The sequence below is a fragment of the Glycine max genome, chromosome 12 (genome assembly GCF_000004515.6).
Source record: "Glycine max cultivar Williams 82 chromosome 12, Glycine_max_v4.0, whole genome shotgun sequence".
In the NCBI taxonomy this organism is placed as follows: Eukaryota; Viridiplantae; Streptophyta; class Magnoliopsida; order Fabales; family Fabaceae; genus Glycine; species Glycine max.
The window spans coordinates 9,757,508-9,775,363 of record NC_038248.2 but is presented as its reverse complement, the minus strand read 5'-3'; the positions used below and the strand labels follow the sequence as shown (position 1 = coordinate 9,775,363).

The following is a 17,856-nucleotide window of genomic DNA, read 5'->3' as shown; positions in this document are numbered from 1 at the left end:
ACAAACTATTAGTAGTAGCCTCAACGGAGGATAAATAGAGCAAGCAACAAGACGATATAATTATTTCACTAAATTCAATACACAACAATAGAAGTACTTATACTATAAAATAAAAGCAGTGACACCAAATATGAAGATAATCATGTTCAAAATGTTACACTTTCTATCTATCCTAATATCATCTAATTATAGCAAAATTTCAGAAGAGTTTGAATCTGTTTTAAACTTTTAATGAAACCCCCTATTTGTTAAGAAATATTGTAGTTTCTCTTAAGAAATGTTTCTCCAATCTTGCCACAGTTAGAGAAGCAGTCCAGCTAAGACACTTTTCTGACCTCATATTTCTACATTGTAGAAAGTTGAACACGGCTAAATGTTTCCAAAGAATGTCAACACACATTGACAATTAGTGTCGGCAACATTCTAAATTTCCAACACGGCCAAACTAAATAAGCACAATTAGTCTCCAATTTTATCTTATGTGTAAGATAGAAAAAGTTACTAGTCAAATACCACTTTCTGAATCCAACAACATAAGAATAAAACAACAGTAGCCATATGCACCGCACCTTGAAAGCGACATGAGACTTGCAAGTGTTTTTAATTGCGATGGCGCTCCTAACTTGTTTACCAGGTTCATCTTCAAAACAAAGTCACACATCATATCAGACAAGAGACAAAACCAACATCCAATGCAAACTCCACACCACACCCATGTTCTTCCTAGCCACTACAGCAAAACATACACAAAAAAATAAGGTTAAACTATTAATTTAGTCCTTATAGTTATCCTGAGACGGCAGGTCAGCTGTATCACCCTATGAAGCAGTCTCCGAGTGGGAGAATGCTTTTGTAATGATTTGACACTAGTAGAAATTCTTCTCTGGTCTTTAGCACCAGAGACCAAAACTTTTAACTTTTATCCTGTGTAGTGATTAAAGCTTCTAAAACTTAAAAATGGAGACAACTATAGGTACCAAATGAATAATTAACCAAAAACTAAACTCACAAATGGGCACATTAGTCATGACCAATCCACTCACAAGCAATCAAATGAAAACGAGATAAACAACCACACTTTGAATAGGATAATGTAACAAAAACACAAAACAGAAACTGATGCTAAAAACAAAAAAGGATTAATAATGAGAGACATACAAGGAAAGTAGAGCTTGTTGGGAGGATCAAGACGGAGCCTTCTCCTTGTGGGCAGAAGAGACTTGGCCACAGAAGAAACAGTGGTGGAAGGTTGATGGGTGGATCTATCAAGAGACTGAAGAATCTGGCTCTGATGGTGAACGCTATGATGCATAGAAAAAGTTGTTGTTGAAGAAGTTGAAGAAGCATGAGTTGTTTGCCAAAATGGCATGCTGCAAAAGCTCCAACCTTTCCCAACAGAACCCGTTTTGTCACTCTCCACCGCCATTCTTCGCCGGAAAATGGGACTTCCGGCAACTGGGTTGCTAGATTGGTGCCAAAGTTTGAAGCTTTTGTTTTGTTTTGTGGGTGAAGATGGATTTTGGCACTAGTGTTGTATCAGATCAGATACCCTACTTGGGTTGTCTTTGCTTATGAAAGCTCTTTATCGTAGTTTGCCTCAGCAGCAAAACGAAGATTGAACGTGACCTTTCGTTGTTTGTGACTTGCAACTTTTTCATGTTTTGTCCAAAACGGTGGGTTCTTAGTACCTTTATGATAGAGGTAATTTGGCAGCACAGGGAAATGGGGCAAAATTTTTATAATTATCGAAATAATAGTAACATTTTTCGTAGAATTTAATTAGAATCAACTGTTTATGTTGGGAGTGTTACTATGCACCCAAAAAATAATATTAGGACTGTTTCCAAATTAGATTGAATCAAGGAAAACTCATGTTCCAATCATTTTAATTTTCTTAATTTATCCTTCGACTTAGTTTGGATTAAAAATTGAATCTATCTCAGTCCAGTCTATTTTAAAAGAATTTGAGTTAGTTGTTAGTTTTACTCTTACTTTTGTATTTATTCGAGGAAAATATTAAAATAAAAAAAATACCACGTATCTTATCTATAAGTCATTATATCACTAATAGTAGTGTAATTCTTTAAATACTACATACTATTAAAAATAAATTTATAGAACTTAAAAATTATTTATATACCTATTCTCAAATAGTTACTAAAAAATATCTATGATTAAAAACACTTTTCATTAATATGCGTAAATTATGTGATAATTTTATAAATACACAAAAATTAAGCATGAGTAATATGATAAATTTATATTAGATTAGATTTGATGTATTTTTAAAATCAAATAAGAAATTTAATCCAATAGAAAACTTTGATTTACTCAATCTTATGTTTGTTTGATTTTCAATTTATTCTATTTTTCTTTTTATTGATTTTTCAATTTTTATGGATTGGATTTTCTTATAAAGAATTATATGAATTGGGTTGATTTATGGATACTCCTAATTTGTAGTATCATTCAAGGTTGAGTTTAATAGAAATGTTAGTTTCTCACACCTAACTAATTAAAGTTTGAATTTTTGTTAATAGAAGTGCCCACATCTAATAAATGATTGTACTTCAACAAGATTATCTCAAAATAAATAAAATCATGTGAATAACCAAGAAAATGTTGTCAAACATAACAAAAAATTTATAAAGTCATACTTGAAATAATTTATTTTTGGTTCGATGATGGAAATATGTTAATAACCTTAAATATTACTTGATTTTTATATTTCAATTTATACTTTTATCATGAATATAATAAATTTTTAAATATTTTACAATTTATAATTTTTATATTTATATAATTATGTATTGAATAAACAACCATAGAATGTAGAAGTATTTGCTAGTTATTGAATGCCGTCTAATCTCCTATTTCTGAATATCGGAATTTTGGGTATAGCATTTCACTTTCCATGAAAATTTCCTTTAAACTCTTTATAAAAAATAAAATGATATTTTTTATCCCTATTTCCCATTTCCCATTCCTAAACACTTCTTGAAGGACTCGGATTTGAGTGATGTGTTTTCTGTATTTGATATATGCTTTCGAGGTCCAACTATGTGTGGGATCATTTGCAGTTGGTTGGACTCTACCCTCTGTGCAATCATTTGCAACTTCTTTTTGAGATTTCACTTAAGATTTGCCATTCCCACCTTTTCATTTCCCAGGTAATTACTGAATTTGTATCCCAAAGTATGTTAGTAAAATATATTAATTATTGACAATTTGGGATATATTATTATACATCTTAAGAAAACAAGTATTATTTGAGAATCTTTGTTTTCTTTTTTTATTCGCTTTCGAATCAGGGTTACCCAAATTGATCTGTTATTGTCCACAAAATGATTCATCAATTGCAACAACAAAGTTGTATCCACATGTTTTTGGTTATTATTATTATTATTATTATTTTGATTTTCCATTCTCTATTTTGCTAATTGCGCACGTAACTCAATTGGTAAACAGTAACATAGAAAAGGTTGCTTGTTTTATGGTTTGGACCCTTTTAGCAAAAATCAATTGAGATAAGAACAAAAACAAAATCAGCGTCGATAATCGACTTGGCTTGAAATCTAAACCACAAAAGGTGAACAAATAAGGGGAAAATAGAAAAAGCATTGGATATATGCTTTTACCAAATTGACATCTCATTCTTCTTTTCTTATCCCTTGATTTGATAGAATCGCACTGTGCTTGTAAAGAATAGATAGATAGATGAAGGGTTTCCTTAGGCTTAGAGACTATTTCAAAATGCCATGATAAGCTATGATGTTAGAACATTACAAGTTGGTGGTGTCATTAAGAATGACAACACGGGAAAACAAACTGGTCCTACATGGGGAAACAAACTGGTTCTCCCATGTTGCCCTCTTGCACAACGGCATCTTTATCTCATGTTCAAGATTTTTTTTTTTTAATTATGAGTCTTTGGTTTTCCGAAGAAATTATAAACTATTTTTATAAGTTTTGATCTTTTAAATGAATCATAAGACTAATTATTGATCTGAAATTTAGTTAAATTTAAAAAAAAAAATTGTTCTTATCTGAATATGTATTATGTGAGAATCTAACAAGTTATTTCCTACAAACTGGACGTGGATTGTTAGTTTAGTTACACACATTATGTTTTTTTTTTTCTAAATATATAAAATTCATTATCGATTGGTAATTATTTCAAGCTCTACCAATAATCTGGCAGGGAATAATCCAACAGTCTTTGCAATAGAAAAAGTTACTTTTCTCTTCTACATGTTCATGTTGGGATACATATGTAGGCAAAAAGTAATGTTCAGTTCTTTTAATTTATTTTTATATGATTTTTTAAATTTGAAAACTAATAAAATAAATCGTCTCAATATATAACTTAATAACTTTTTGAATTTTGTGGAGCACTAAACAATGATGACATTCATATGTTAGAAATAAATATGTATGGTAAACATTTAATTCATCATGTTATCAATTTTAGTAAAGAATTATTCTTTATTTTATTATCTTATTTATTATTTTATTAAATTGTTAATTCGATAAGTCTTTGATTAAAATTAAAAACTTGTTATCATAGTAGAGATTATGATAATGAGAAATAAGTATTTTATAATTTTAATCTAAATTGTTCTTGATCTTAAAATTATTGTGAATAAGACATCATTAATTCGGATAGATCAATATATATGTATTAGTCTTTATTGGATAAAGATTAATATATCTCATTTATTAAATTGCATATATAGATTATGTATATGTGGATGTTATCATTGAGCTGATTCAATTAAGAATTTTTAATAGTTAATATTACTTTGATATGTAAATACGAAGTTCTTAAGAAGAAATATAATAACTTTTTTTGACCTCATATTATCATAGCAATTAACAAGTTATTTGTCATATTTTAATTTTGGACACTTAATGCCTTAGGGTACTAGTTGAATGAATATTGATTATGATTAAATACTTGTAGAATTAATGATTAATCAAGAAGAAATCCATCAACTCTACATAATGAGTTTGAGCTCTATGATAAAATTAAGACCTTAGGCAGAACAATTGAATGAAAGAAGAAGAGAGTTTCTTAAGTTATTCATTGATTAGATGTGTTCACTTATAAGAGTTTGACAATAATACTATATTCTAGAGTTAACATTTAGCTATAAATGATGGAAGAAAATATTATATTATTCTTTTATTGGTTCTTAAAGGTAAAAGATGTCACTTCATGTTATACGGACGTTAATGAGTACAGCTAAATGTCTACCTTGATTAGTAAATTAGTTATGATTAATTTACTACTATTTAGTATTGAACTTATGGGGTTACACACGAACTAGTGTTTCAATCTTTACAAAAGAAAATAATTTATTTGATAATTCAATTAGAGAATTCAATTTAATCAAATAAATATTTTAGTGGAATATTATCATATTTTTTGCTAGCACCAAGAATATAATTAATATAAAAAGGGGAGTATTATTTTATAAATGTGAAAGTTATCCATAAAATAAGAATAATATTTTATTACTACATATCAGGAATGTGATTACTTATCGTAATTAGTCATGTGATTAATTGTGAATTATCTACACAAATTTATTTTTCTCTATTTATTATTATTGTATATTTTGAATGCAAAATAGATCCTAACAAGTGTTAGGAATACTTCTATCTAACTATCTAGTATCAGAGCCATGGGTCTTGTGTTTAAAATTATAATGTGAAATGTGTTTTTCTTCTAAAAGTGAATATGTTTTTGCTCGGTGCCATCAAACATATTGCAATTGTTGTGAAAAAATATGTGTTTCATTGAATATGAAACATGCATAGATGTATAGTCATTATATTAGATTGTTAGATATATAATATATCTTGTTTTTGGAAAGAACCGTGTGTGTGCTCTTTTTTTGTTACAAAACCTTTTATTGACTTCATTGTGAATAATAAAAAAATGTGTGTTTATTAAATTGTATTGCAATGGTTGCATAATTGTTTTTTGAGATCGAAATCGTAAATGCATATATTATGATATAAGCTTGTTGAAATATCTTTGACTTGATTTGTTAAATCTAAAACCTATATTCAATTGTTGGATTATGCTTAATGAGTTTTGTATATTTGACATGTGAATCAAAATTCTAATATATACTTTAGATTATTATTATTATATTATATCTAGTATAAGATATGGTGATTGCAATGAAGTAAAAATAATAAGATGTTAAAGTAATTTTTATTAGATGTAACATGTTTTGAATAGATTTGAAGATGAAAACTATTGTCTTTAACATTACTATATAAATTGATGACTTTGTTATAATTGAGTATATCAAATGTTAAAATCATAAAAGTGTGTCCAATTAAATGTTAATGAATTCATTCATTTTAAGTGAAATTATATTTTGTATAATTTATAAAATGATTAGGCTCGACATTTTTCATTGTGAAGTTGTTCACAAAATATACATTTATATATTATGATATATTTGTTTAGATATTTAGAAATTTTGAAATTAATATCTCATGTTTTTTTACGTGAATATTTATTAAATATCTAGGGAGATATGTAAATTGATCTATAATTCATTGTTGATATTGATTTGTGAAATATCACATATATTGATGTGTCAATTTTGATTGGTGATTTTTTTTCATGATTTTTATTCTATTATATGATTGTAATATATGAAAATATATTGTAGCATATAATCTAGAGGATTGCACCAAAATTTTGATTATTGTGATAAAAGTCAATAATATATGACATTATGTCCATGATATATTTTTCTATTTATATACTTTTGCATAGAGATATTTGACTTACATATTAGATTGTTATATTATATTGATAATATATATATTATTACATTATTATATACATATAATATATATTGGATATATTATATGATTGTAATATATAGAGATATATTGTAATACATAATTTATAGGATTGTGTCAAGATTTTGATTATTAAGATAAAAGTTAATAATATGTGATATTATATATCTTTTTGATTTTTTTTCCCGATATGAAAATATTTGATTTATTGGTTAGAAACAAAAAGGATTTTGTTTTTAATATGTTAATAGTTGGCAAATAGGAAAAAAAATTATTTTAAAGTTAAATATGTTAATAACTCGTAGATAGAAACAACAATGAATTTTGTTTTCAAATTTAAACATTAGATAGAAACAAGAGAGAATACATGTGAGTTTTTTCCAAATGGTTAGTAAAAGAAGTTTTTTAAGTGCGCTGTAAAAAGAGCATTGCCACTTGAAAAACATACAATTATCTTTTTTCTTGTTATTCTCTCAAAATGGAAGCATAAAAAAATTTTAAGTTTTTTTTCTTTCCGCATGTCAAAGAAGTTGACAACAAAAGTTAATTCAATTCGAAACCACTAACATAGAAATAAGATTTCAAATTAAAATGATTTAATTCAAGTTGTATCTTGTCAATGACTATAAAAATATTATTTTAGGAGCAAAATTTTATATTATACAATTTGTTTTATATATTAAATTGTTTAATACCAAAGAACTTGTGGTTTTTTTAAAAAAAATTTGGAGCATATGATGCAAATTGTTTTGATTTATTTTATTACAAGTAATGACTTGACTAACAAGAGACTTGTAATTTGAAAATAAATTGAAGCATGTGATGAAAAATATTTCTATTATAAGGAACGACCTGACAACTAGGAGACTTGTAGCTTAAAATAAAAGCATATGGTGCAAGTTTTTTATTTAATTAATAATAAGGAACGACTTGACAATCAGAGACTTATAATTAATTAATATAGCATGAGATGTGAATTTTGAAAATATTTTTATATTAAACATCTGGACTATCCGGGGAGTATAAAATTTAATTTGTAGATACCAATAAGATTGATCAGACAATTAGATACTTATTTGGTATGATTATTTTTCAAAGTGTATGTGATACATCATGTCTTAGAAAAATATGTGATATATTTTGCTTTAAAATATGTGTGAGAAATGACTTGACAACCAAGTGACTCATTCATAGTTTTAAGGAATTTCCCACATAAAGAAATACTGAAACAAAATTGGTTGGGTCCAATTATGACGATTAATATCGTTACCTAAGAATTGTTCTCATGCATAAGATGCTTAATATACTAATTGACTATGAGAATCAAGTTACCTATGATCTTCTAGTAAGTTTATATGCATATATGCTTTAGAAGCAATAACTTATTTGTCAAATAAAGTTTCTACAAAACTAGTATCTACAACTCCATATGTGATATGAAAAGGGCTAGAATGAATCTCAAACACAACAAGACTTGGGATTGTCCCACTTACATTAAGAGATTGAGAATAGACAAACTTAATGAAATATATGAGAGATGTAGATTTATTGGGTATCCTAAAGAAATTATGGGATATTGTTTAAACCAACCTTTTGACCATAAAATGCTTATGGCAAGAGGAGTTATATTTTTTAGAAAGGAAATTCCTTGTAGGAGAAAATCATGGTAAAGAAATTGAGCTTGATGAAACTCAATTAACCAATGAAACAACTCAGGACTATGAGATGAAAACTGAGATAATTTTCTTTAATGTTCTAAAGTTACCACAAAGGTCATCACCTCTAATAATTGCGGTTCAAGAGCCAGCTATAGTTCAAGAGCAGGTTAATGAACCAATCTTAGAACCAATTCAACAACCTATGAACCCAATGCATGAGCCTTCTAGAAAATCTACCCGAGTGCACCATGCACCTGATAGATTAAACTTGATGGTCCTAGATGACACATCAAATGAGGTTTATCATGATGATGATGATCCATGAAGCTATGAAGAGGCTATGCAAAGCTTGGATTGTAAGAAATGACAAGAAGCTATGGAATCCAAAATAGAATCAATGAAGATCAACAAAGTATGGACTTTAATTGAAGCTTCAAAGGATATAAAACCAATTGGTCGTAAATGGGTTTACAAGAAAAGGATTGGAGCACATTGGAAGGTTGAAACCTACAAAGCTTATCTTGTTGCCTAGGGATATTGTCAAAAGGAAGGTATAAATTATGACAAAAATTTTCTCCCATGGCAATGATCAAATCAATTCAGATTCTTTTTGTTGTAGTAGCATACTATGATCATGAAATATGAAATGAATGTGGAAAATGACTTCCCTTAACGAAGAGCTAAAAGAAGATGTGTATATGACACAACCTGAGGGACTCACATCCTTGTCTGATCATAATAAAGTCTACAAGTTTCAATGATTCATTTATGGATTGAAACAAGTGTGTAGAAGTTGAAACATTCATTTTAACAAGATAATTGAATGATTTAATCTTGTTAGCTATGAAGAAGAACATTGTGAGTACAAAAGTTTAGTGGGAGCATTCCATTTATATGTAGATGACATATAAAATAATACACAATGCAAGGAAGAAAGATTTGACTACTAATATAATATCCTTGAAATATTTGGGAAAAACAACCTACATTTTAGAAATAAAGATTTATTGAGATAGATCTAGAAAGTTGCTTGGTGTCTCCCAATCTAGGTACATTAATATTATCCTAAAGAGATATAACATGAAAACTCTAAAAGTGACTATTTGCCAATAGGAATTGGAGTTACTCTCAATATGAAGGATTGTCCTAAAACTCATGAAGTGAAAGAATACATAACTAGAGTACTATATGCTAGCATAGTGGGAGCTATTGTATATGACATGATTTTTTGCATGTTCTAATATCATTTATGCATTAGGTGTAACAAGTTGATATCAAGAAAGTCTTGGTGGGGAGCATTGAAAATGGGTAAGACCATTCTTAAGAACTTAAGAAAAACTAAAGATTGTGCCTCATTATGGAGACTCAAAATTAAATCTAAAGTAGTTTAATGAGCATAAATTGGAATTAGTAATGAAATACATAGTGATTGGCTCTAGTGCAGGTGGGAGATTGTTGGGAATAAATATATATGTTGAAGATCCAATCCATCATATTATCAATTTTAGTAAATAATTGTTCTTTATTTTATTATCATATTTATTGTTTTATTAAATTGTTAATTTGACAAGTCCTTGATTAAAATTAGAGACTTGTTATCATGATAGAAATTATGATAATGAGAACACAAGTTCTTTATAATTTTAATCTAAATTGTTCTTGATAGTAAGATTATTGTGAATAAGACATCAATTATTCGGATAAATTAATATATATGTATTGGTATTTATTGGATAAAGATTAATATATCTCATTTATTAAATTGCATATACAGATGATGTATATGTGAATGCCATCATTGAACAGACTCAATTAAGAATTTTTAATAGTTAATATTATCTTGATATGTCAATACCAAGTTCTTAAGAAGAAATATAATAGTTTTTTTTTTTTACCTAAGATTATCATAGCAATTAACAAGTTATTTGTTATATTTTAATTTCAGACACCTGATGCTTTAGGGCACTAGTTGAGTAAATATTAGATATGATTAAATACTTCTAGAATTAATGATTAATCAAGAAGGAATCTATCAACTCCAGGTAATGAGTTTGAACTCTATGGTAGAATTAAGACACCAGTCAGAACAATTGAATGAAAGAAGAAAAGAGTTTTAAGTCATTCATTGATTAAATGTGTTATCTTATTAGATTTTGACAATAATATTATACTCTAGAGTTAAGATTTAGCTATAAATGATAAAAAAAATATTACATTATTCTTCTATTGGTTCTTAAAGATAAAATATGTTATTTCATGCTATACGAACATTAATGAGTATTACTAAACGTCTATCTTGATTAGTAATTTAGTTATGATTAATTTATTACCGATTTAATATTGAAGCTATGGGATCACACACAAATGAGTGTTTCAATCTTTGTAAAATAAAATAATTTATTTGATAATTAAATTAAAGAATTTAATTTAATCTAATAAATATTTTACTGAAATATGATTATATTTTTTGCTAGCATCAATAATATAATTAATATAAAAAAGGGAATATTATTTTATAAATTATAATTAATATAAAAAAAGGAATATTATTTTATAAATGCGAAAGTGATTCATAAAATAAAAATAATATTCTATTGTTACATACCAGGAATATAATTAATTATTGTAGTTAATCATGTGATTAATTATGAATTATGTTTATCTTATATTAGAAGCTTCTTAGAATAAAATATATGAGATAATTTTTAATTTTACAAAGATAAAGAGATATAAAATTATGTTAAATCTTTTCTTTTTGTAAAGTCTTTATATAAAATAATTTTGTTATTTTAAGGACGCACATACGACGACACAAATATTTTTTTTCTTTTTTTATTATTATTATTATATATTTTGAAAGGAACACTATTATATAACTATCATCGTCATCAAATATACTTAAAATTATTTTAACTCATTCTTTTCTTTGTAAGATGGGTTAGGGATCTTCAATCCAGCAAATTGTTCAGGCTTGAGAAAAAAGCCACGATAAAACAAAAGATGAGAGAGAGAGAAACACGGTGAGCATGGGGTGGACGGAGGTTAGGAGGAGGAAGAGGGGAGGTGGGAAATCACATTATGGGACATTAAACTCCACTGATCTTATTACCAGCTTCTATTTCACTAATTTCCCAACAAACTATCATGAACCAGATATGAAGAAAACATTCGCAAGGTGGGGCGTTGTGAAAGAGGTATTCATAGTTGTGAGCAAATTTAGTATCCATGATAATCCTGTAGATATTCCTACAGCCAAGTTTAACCATTGTTTAGACTTGGTTGGCGTTGGTTGTTAAGTTTTTAGCTCTTTGGAACTTTTGCGTGGAAGAGGGTTGGAGTGTGTGGTTTCTTTAGTGCATTATAGAATTTGTGTCAAGGTGGAAATTTGTTGAATTTTGTGATCCGAATCATGTTGGATTTTGTTGAAGAAATATTTAGAGAAAATAACTTAGTAAATTTATGATTGATAGGTATTTTTCCTAATTAGTGCATCAATACCAGATACTAATTAGTATATTAAATATATCATTTGATTGATATACTAATTATTTCCTCTGGTTTTATTACCTTTTATATATTCTGCAACACTTTTTTTTAACACAATTGAGATTATAGTGAATTTTTTTTGTCCTCTCTGTGATTTTTTTCCTTCTTTGGTTTTCACCTAAATTCTTGATTTTCATTATTTTCGTATTTCTCCTTTTCTATTTTCCATTATTTCGTAACATGCACAAACCACAAACCGTATATGAACAAAAAATCCCAATGAATATGAAGTATAAATCTGAACTTGAAAAATAAAGCCGCAAAACTTCATAAAACATGTTCCTTTTTTATTACTAATATTGTATATTGCCATGTTCCTTTACTTGACTATATAAAGAGGCTAATTAATTCTACAATTTGTTTAGTGCTAATTAATTACATACTTGAAAATACATACATAATGAATTCTAATAAAGCCTAAAAAAATTCAGTTACCGTTCCTCTACAAGACTACCAATGACTACAAAAAGATTCCTGGTTCGAGACAAGACAGAGTCCCTTCACTCAACAAAAGCTTCAACAAATAAGTTGCAGATAATTTCAATATCAATAGGGACCCCAATAGCTCGAATACAATACACTATTGTATCAACTAATAGATATTGAAGTGCATGATGAATTCTATATAGCCATACCCTTCAATGTGATTGAATTGATCTTCCTCTACTTTAGTGTGAGCTATTGATTATTTAAATTGATAGAAGACAAAGGAAATAAGTGCTGCCTTCATCTTCTCCTCATTTTCCCCCTACTGAAATCAAACAAGTTTGAGGAAACAAATTTTAAAAAAAGAACTGATTTTCAACTCTCGTAGAAAGAATTAGGCATATGAAAGTGGGGGAAAAAAACTAAAGAAGACAAATAAAATTTGGCAATTAATGCTCAACACTATCATTTATCAAAATTTACATAATGGTTGTCACATCAGTCAAGCAATCTTTCAGTACTATACAATGTGACCCCAGAAATCTCAACCCTCATCTTCCTTTGAGACTAAGCTTGATTTCCAGAAATTGAAACAGAAAGAATCTCTTTTTTATTGGTCGTATGGCATCGAGTTGGGACCCCAGCAGCTTAAGTACATGACCGTCCTCAAGGACTCCTCTGACGGTTTTTCCTTCTGATGTTATAGTGTTGTGGAAACCATAGTAGAAGAAGAGGAAGAAAGCTTGTTAGCCTGAGAGAATGAACCAACATGGGTTTTGAGATGGTGTTGATCTAATCTTAAAGCATGGTTCCACCTGCATATGCCCTAGTCTTTCAAGGCCTCCACCACTCCAATGTTGGACATTTTAGTGTAATTGATCTCTTTATTATGTTAAAATAAGAGTGCACGCTTATTTTAATGTAATAACGAGATGTTCGGTTTAGGCAAATTTTGGAAGTTACATGGAAGTTACTAAAACTTCCATCAACGGTTAGAAGTTACATGGAAGTTACTAAAACTTCCATCAACGGCAGTTTTTAAAAAGAAATAACTTCCATCAACCGCCAAAAACCACCTGTTCTTTGATCATAAATAATCATTCTGGTTCAGAAAGCATAACGGTGTGACAAAACATACAAGACCAAAATAAAACTCTTGAATTATAATCTTCTGATTTTATCCGATTGAACAATTTTGGTTGAACCCCGAAATTTGATTCAATCTGAAAGTGTTATACACGACTTCAGATTTATCCAGTATCATCTCGATTTTCAAATTAACCAACAAAAGATTGAATCAAATCTTTCGAGATGACGAACGATAGTTCGAAGATGACAAGCAAGTTTGCAAAGTTGGACAAGTTTGAAGGGCAGGATTTCAGAAGATGACAGAAGAAGATGCACTTTCTCTTGACAACATTGAATGTGGTGTATGTGCTGAGTACACCGATGCCGGTGTATATGGAAGACGAAACTCTGGATCAAACAAGGAAACGTTTGAAATGGGAGAACGACGATTACATTTGTCGTGGACACATTCTGAACGATATGTCTGACTCTCTCTTTGATATTTATCAAAATGTTGAGTCTGCTAAGAAATTATGGGACTCTCTTGAATCCAAGTATATGGCAGAAGATGCTTCAAGTAACAAATTCTTAGTTAGTAATTTCTTTAATTACAAAATGATTGATTCGAGGCCTGTTATGGAACAATATAATGAACTGCTGCGGATTTTGGGTCAGTTTACTCAACATGATTTGAAAATGGATGAATCCATTGCAGTTTCATCTATAATTGATAAACTGCCTTCCTCTTGGAAAGACTTCAAGCATACCTTGAAGCATAAGAAGGAAGAGTTGACTCTGGTTCAACTCGGTAGTCATTTCATGATTGAGGAGTCGTTGAGGGCTCAGGAAATTGACAAAGTCAATGATAAAAACGTAGCAGGTTCCTCTTCCGTTAATATGGTAGAGGAAAGTGGAACAGTTAAGCAAAATTATAATGCTAAAGGTAACAAACACAAATTTCAAGGAAATAAGAACAAAGGTTCAAATAAACAGACAAAATTGTCATGTTGGAAGTGTGGGAAACCTGGTCATTTAAAGAGGGATTGCCGGGTGTTCAAAGGAAAGAACAAGGCTAATCCAAGTGGGTCTAATGATCCTGAAAAGCAACAAGGATGATGACGTTGCTTGGTGGTTTGATTCGGGAGCAACAAGCCATGTGTGCAAAGATTGTCGTTGGTTCAAGGAATTTAGACCAATCGATGATGGCTCTATTGTGAAGATGGGCAATGTTGCAACTGAACCAATCCTAGGATTAGGTTATGTGAATTTAGTTTTTACTTCCGGAAAAAGTTTGTATTTGGATAATGTCTTATTTGTACCTGGTATTCGTAAGAACTTATTGTCTGGTATGGTTTTAAATAATTGTGGTTTCAAGCAAGTACTTGAAAGTGACAAGTACATCTTGTCAAGACATGGTTCGTTTGTTGGATTTGGTTATCGTTGTAATGGAATGTTTAAATTAAACATTGATGTTCCTTTTGTTCATGAATCTGTTTGTATGGCCTCGTGTAGTTCTATAATTAATATGACAAAATCAGAAATTTGGCATGCTAGATTAGGACATGTTCATTACAAAAGATTAAAAGATATGTCAAAAACAAGTATGATTCCTCCTTTTGATATGAACATTGAAAAATGCAAAACTTGCATGTTGACCAAGACCACTAGGAAACCTTTTAAGGATGTTAAAAGTGAGACTAAAGTCTCGGACCTTATTCATAGTGATTTGTGTGATTTGCATGCTACTCCATCATTAGGTCATAAAAAATATCTTGTTACTTTTATTGATGATGCATCAAGGTATTGTTATGTATATTTATTAAATACAAAAGATGAAGCTCTTGATAAATTTAAAATTTATAAGAAAGAGGTAGAACTTCATCAAAATGGGTTAATCAAAACTCTTCGTACGGATAGGGGAGGTGAGTATTATGATCCGGTTTATTTTCAATCTACTGGAATAATACATCAAACTACAGCTCCTTATACACCACAACAGAATGGTGTAGCCGAAAGGAAGAATAGAACCTTGAAAGAAATGGTGAATTCCATGTTATCCTATTCGGGTTTAAGTGAAGGATTTTGGGGTAAGGCTATGTTGACAGCCTGTTACTTGTTGAACCGAATTCCTAACAAAAGGAATAAGGTTACCCCATATGAACTTTGGCACAAAAAGACACCAAATTTGAGTTATCTCAAAATTTGGGGATGTAGGGCTGTGAGAACTCAGCATAATTTGGCCGATCATTTAACCAAAGGGTTAAGTAGAGATCTCGTGAAAAGGTCGGCTGTGGGATTAGGATTAAAGTCCATCTGAAATCTCTTATGTTAAGATACCCAATTCCCATCTAATATGACATTAGGTGCTGAATTCAATGTGGAAAGCTTAACATGTAGAGATTGGAACACATCATCGAAAGTATCCCAGAAGGTATGTGTTCGGTTCTGCAAGTTAAGGAGGTTGAAGTATAACTTCTCAATGGTTCTTTTGAAAAATTGCATTTGCAGGTGCAAGAAAGAAAATGACTACCTATATAAGCATGAAGTTTAGCCGCTTCAAGAAGCTGGGACTTGGCTTTGATATGCTTATGAAGGATAGGGACACAGGCTAGTAAACTAGTGTCGAGCAAGAGTAATGTTATAAACTATTGTGTAAATTATCTTCATGTATTCATTATGAATAGAAAAAGTTCAATCCTTAGTGACACCCTGATATTCGAATATTTGAAACGTGTAATTTGCTAAGATGAAATTCAATCGTCACGATATTTCATCTATGCAGTAGTTTGTTGTATGTTATGACTTTGGTGATTTGATCGGTAATTACACTAAAATGGGGGAGGTTTGTTGGATATTTTAGTGTAATTGATCTCTTTATTATGTTAAAATAAGAGTGCACGCTTATTTTAATGTAATAACGAGATGTTCGGTTTAGGCAAATTTTGGAAGTTACATGGAAGTTACTAAAACTTCCATCAACGGCAGTTTTTAAAAAGAAATAACTTCCATCAACCGCCAAAAACCACCTGTTCTTTGATAATAAATAATCATTCTGGTTCAGAAAGCATAACGGTGTGACAAAACATACAAGACCAAAACAAAACTCTTGAATTATAATCTTCTGATTTTATCCGATTGAACAATTTTGGTTGAACCCCGAAATTTGATTCAATCAGAAAGTGTTATACACGACTTCAGATTTATCCAGTATCATCTCGATTTTCAAATTAACCAACATCCAACATTGGCTGCCACACTCCATGCTCTAATTCCTGATGAACTCGTATCTTGTGATGATATCTTGTAATTCTTAGATGACTTTCAATTATGTGATAGAAGAAAACACCCAAGTAATTCTTCTTAGACTATGTATATTGGTTGGCTTTTAGTTGAATGAATGAGGAAATGAAAGGAAGGTGGTCTTTATATGGAATGAAGCACATGGGAATACCAAAGTTTCAAACAGGTGGAGATGGCCATATCTTCTAGGAAAGCCAGGGGAAGGTAACTGTCGGTTTTTGGAAAGACAATGGGCTATGACTATTGACTGAGGATCAGTTACATGCATTCTGGATTGTAGGAACACGTGTAGTTTTTTTCTAGTGAAGTGATTTGGCACCTTTGCTTGGAAAACCAAATATATGTTCCACCAAGTTAACTTTTATTTTGGTTTAAATAAAGCCTTTTTAAGTCTTTTTCTTAAAGGTTGAGTAGTGTTATTAGGATATTAATTAAAGAACAATAGGAATATGAGAACGTAAAAAAAAGTCAATGTATATCACAATTTTATACATCTCATTAAAAATCTTTTTAAATTACTTTTCCTAGTTTCTTAAACTAGTTTAATTTAATCCTAATTTTTAATCCTATTCAAACACCTATACTTTTTTTATTATTACTTTTCATCTTCATAAATTCTAATATATTTATAAAATATAATCTTTCTTATTATTCAATGATGACCCGGTATGCATCTAAACATGTTATATTACATGTCACTATATAATGATTGTGGGGTTCCCTATCTAAACAGACGTCATGTATATCACTAAGTGCGAAAATTATATTTTTTATATTAAATTTATAAAAATTAAAGCTAAGAATAATTTTTTTGAAGGATTGAAATTAAATATAGTCATATTTACATGGATTATATTGAAAATATATTTCAACCTTTTTCTGTGTAGATGTTGGTGTGAATATTTTTAAGTACTGAAAAATCAAAATTAACATTTGAAAAAGAGGTAAAATTGAGTTTTTGACAATCCTAAAAAAATGTAACTCATTAGAGTCGATCTTATAGTGAGGACTTTTAGATAGAGTGCAT

The 17,856-nt window shown here is 29.4% G+C and overlaps 1 protein-coding gene across 1 annotated transcript in view; it reads right to left on the bottom strand.

Moving 5' to 3' along the window:
• Positions 1-1,680, bottom strand: part of LOC100790255 (vesicle-associated protein 4-1) — a 2,942-nt gene extending 1,262 nt beyond the window's left edge. Inside the window, exons 1-2 of the mRNA XM_041007192.1 lie at positions 1,159-1,680; positions 399-640 (exon numbers count right to left, since the gene is read on the bottom strand). Coding sequence (XP_040863126.1) covers positions 399-640; positions 1,159-1,426 — 510 coding nt within the window. The 5' untranslated portion in view covers positions 1,427-1,680. The remainder of the gene's footprint in view (positions 1-398; positions 641-1,158) is intronic.
• Between the last annotated feature and the right edge of the window lie 16,176 nt (positions 1,681-17,856).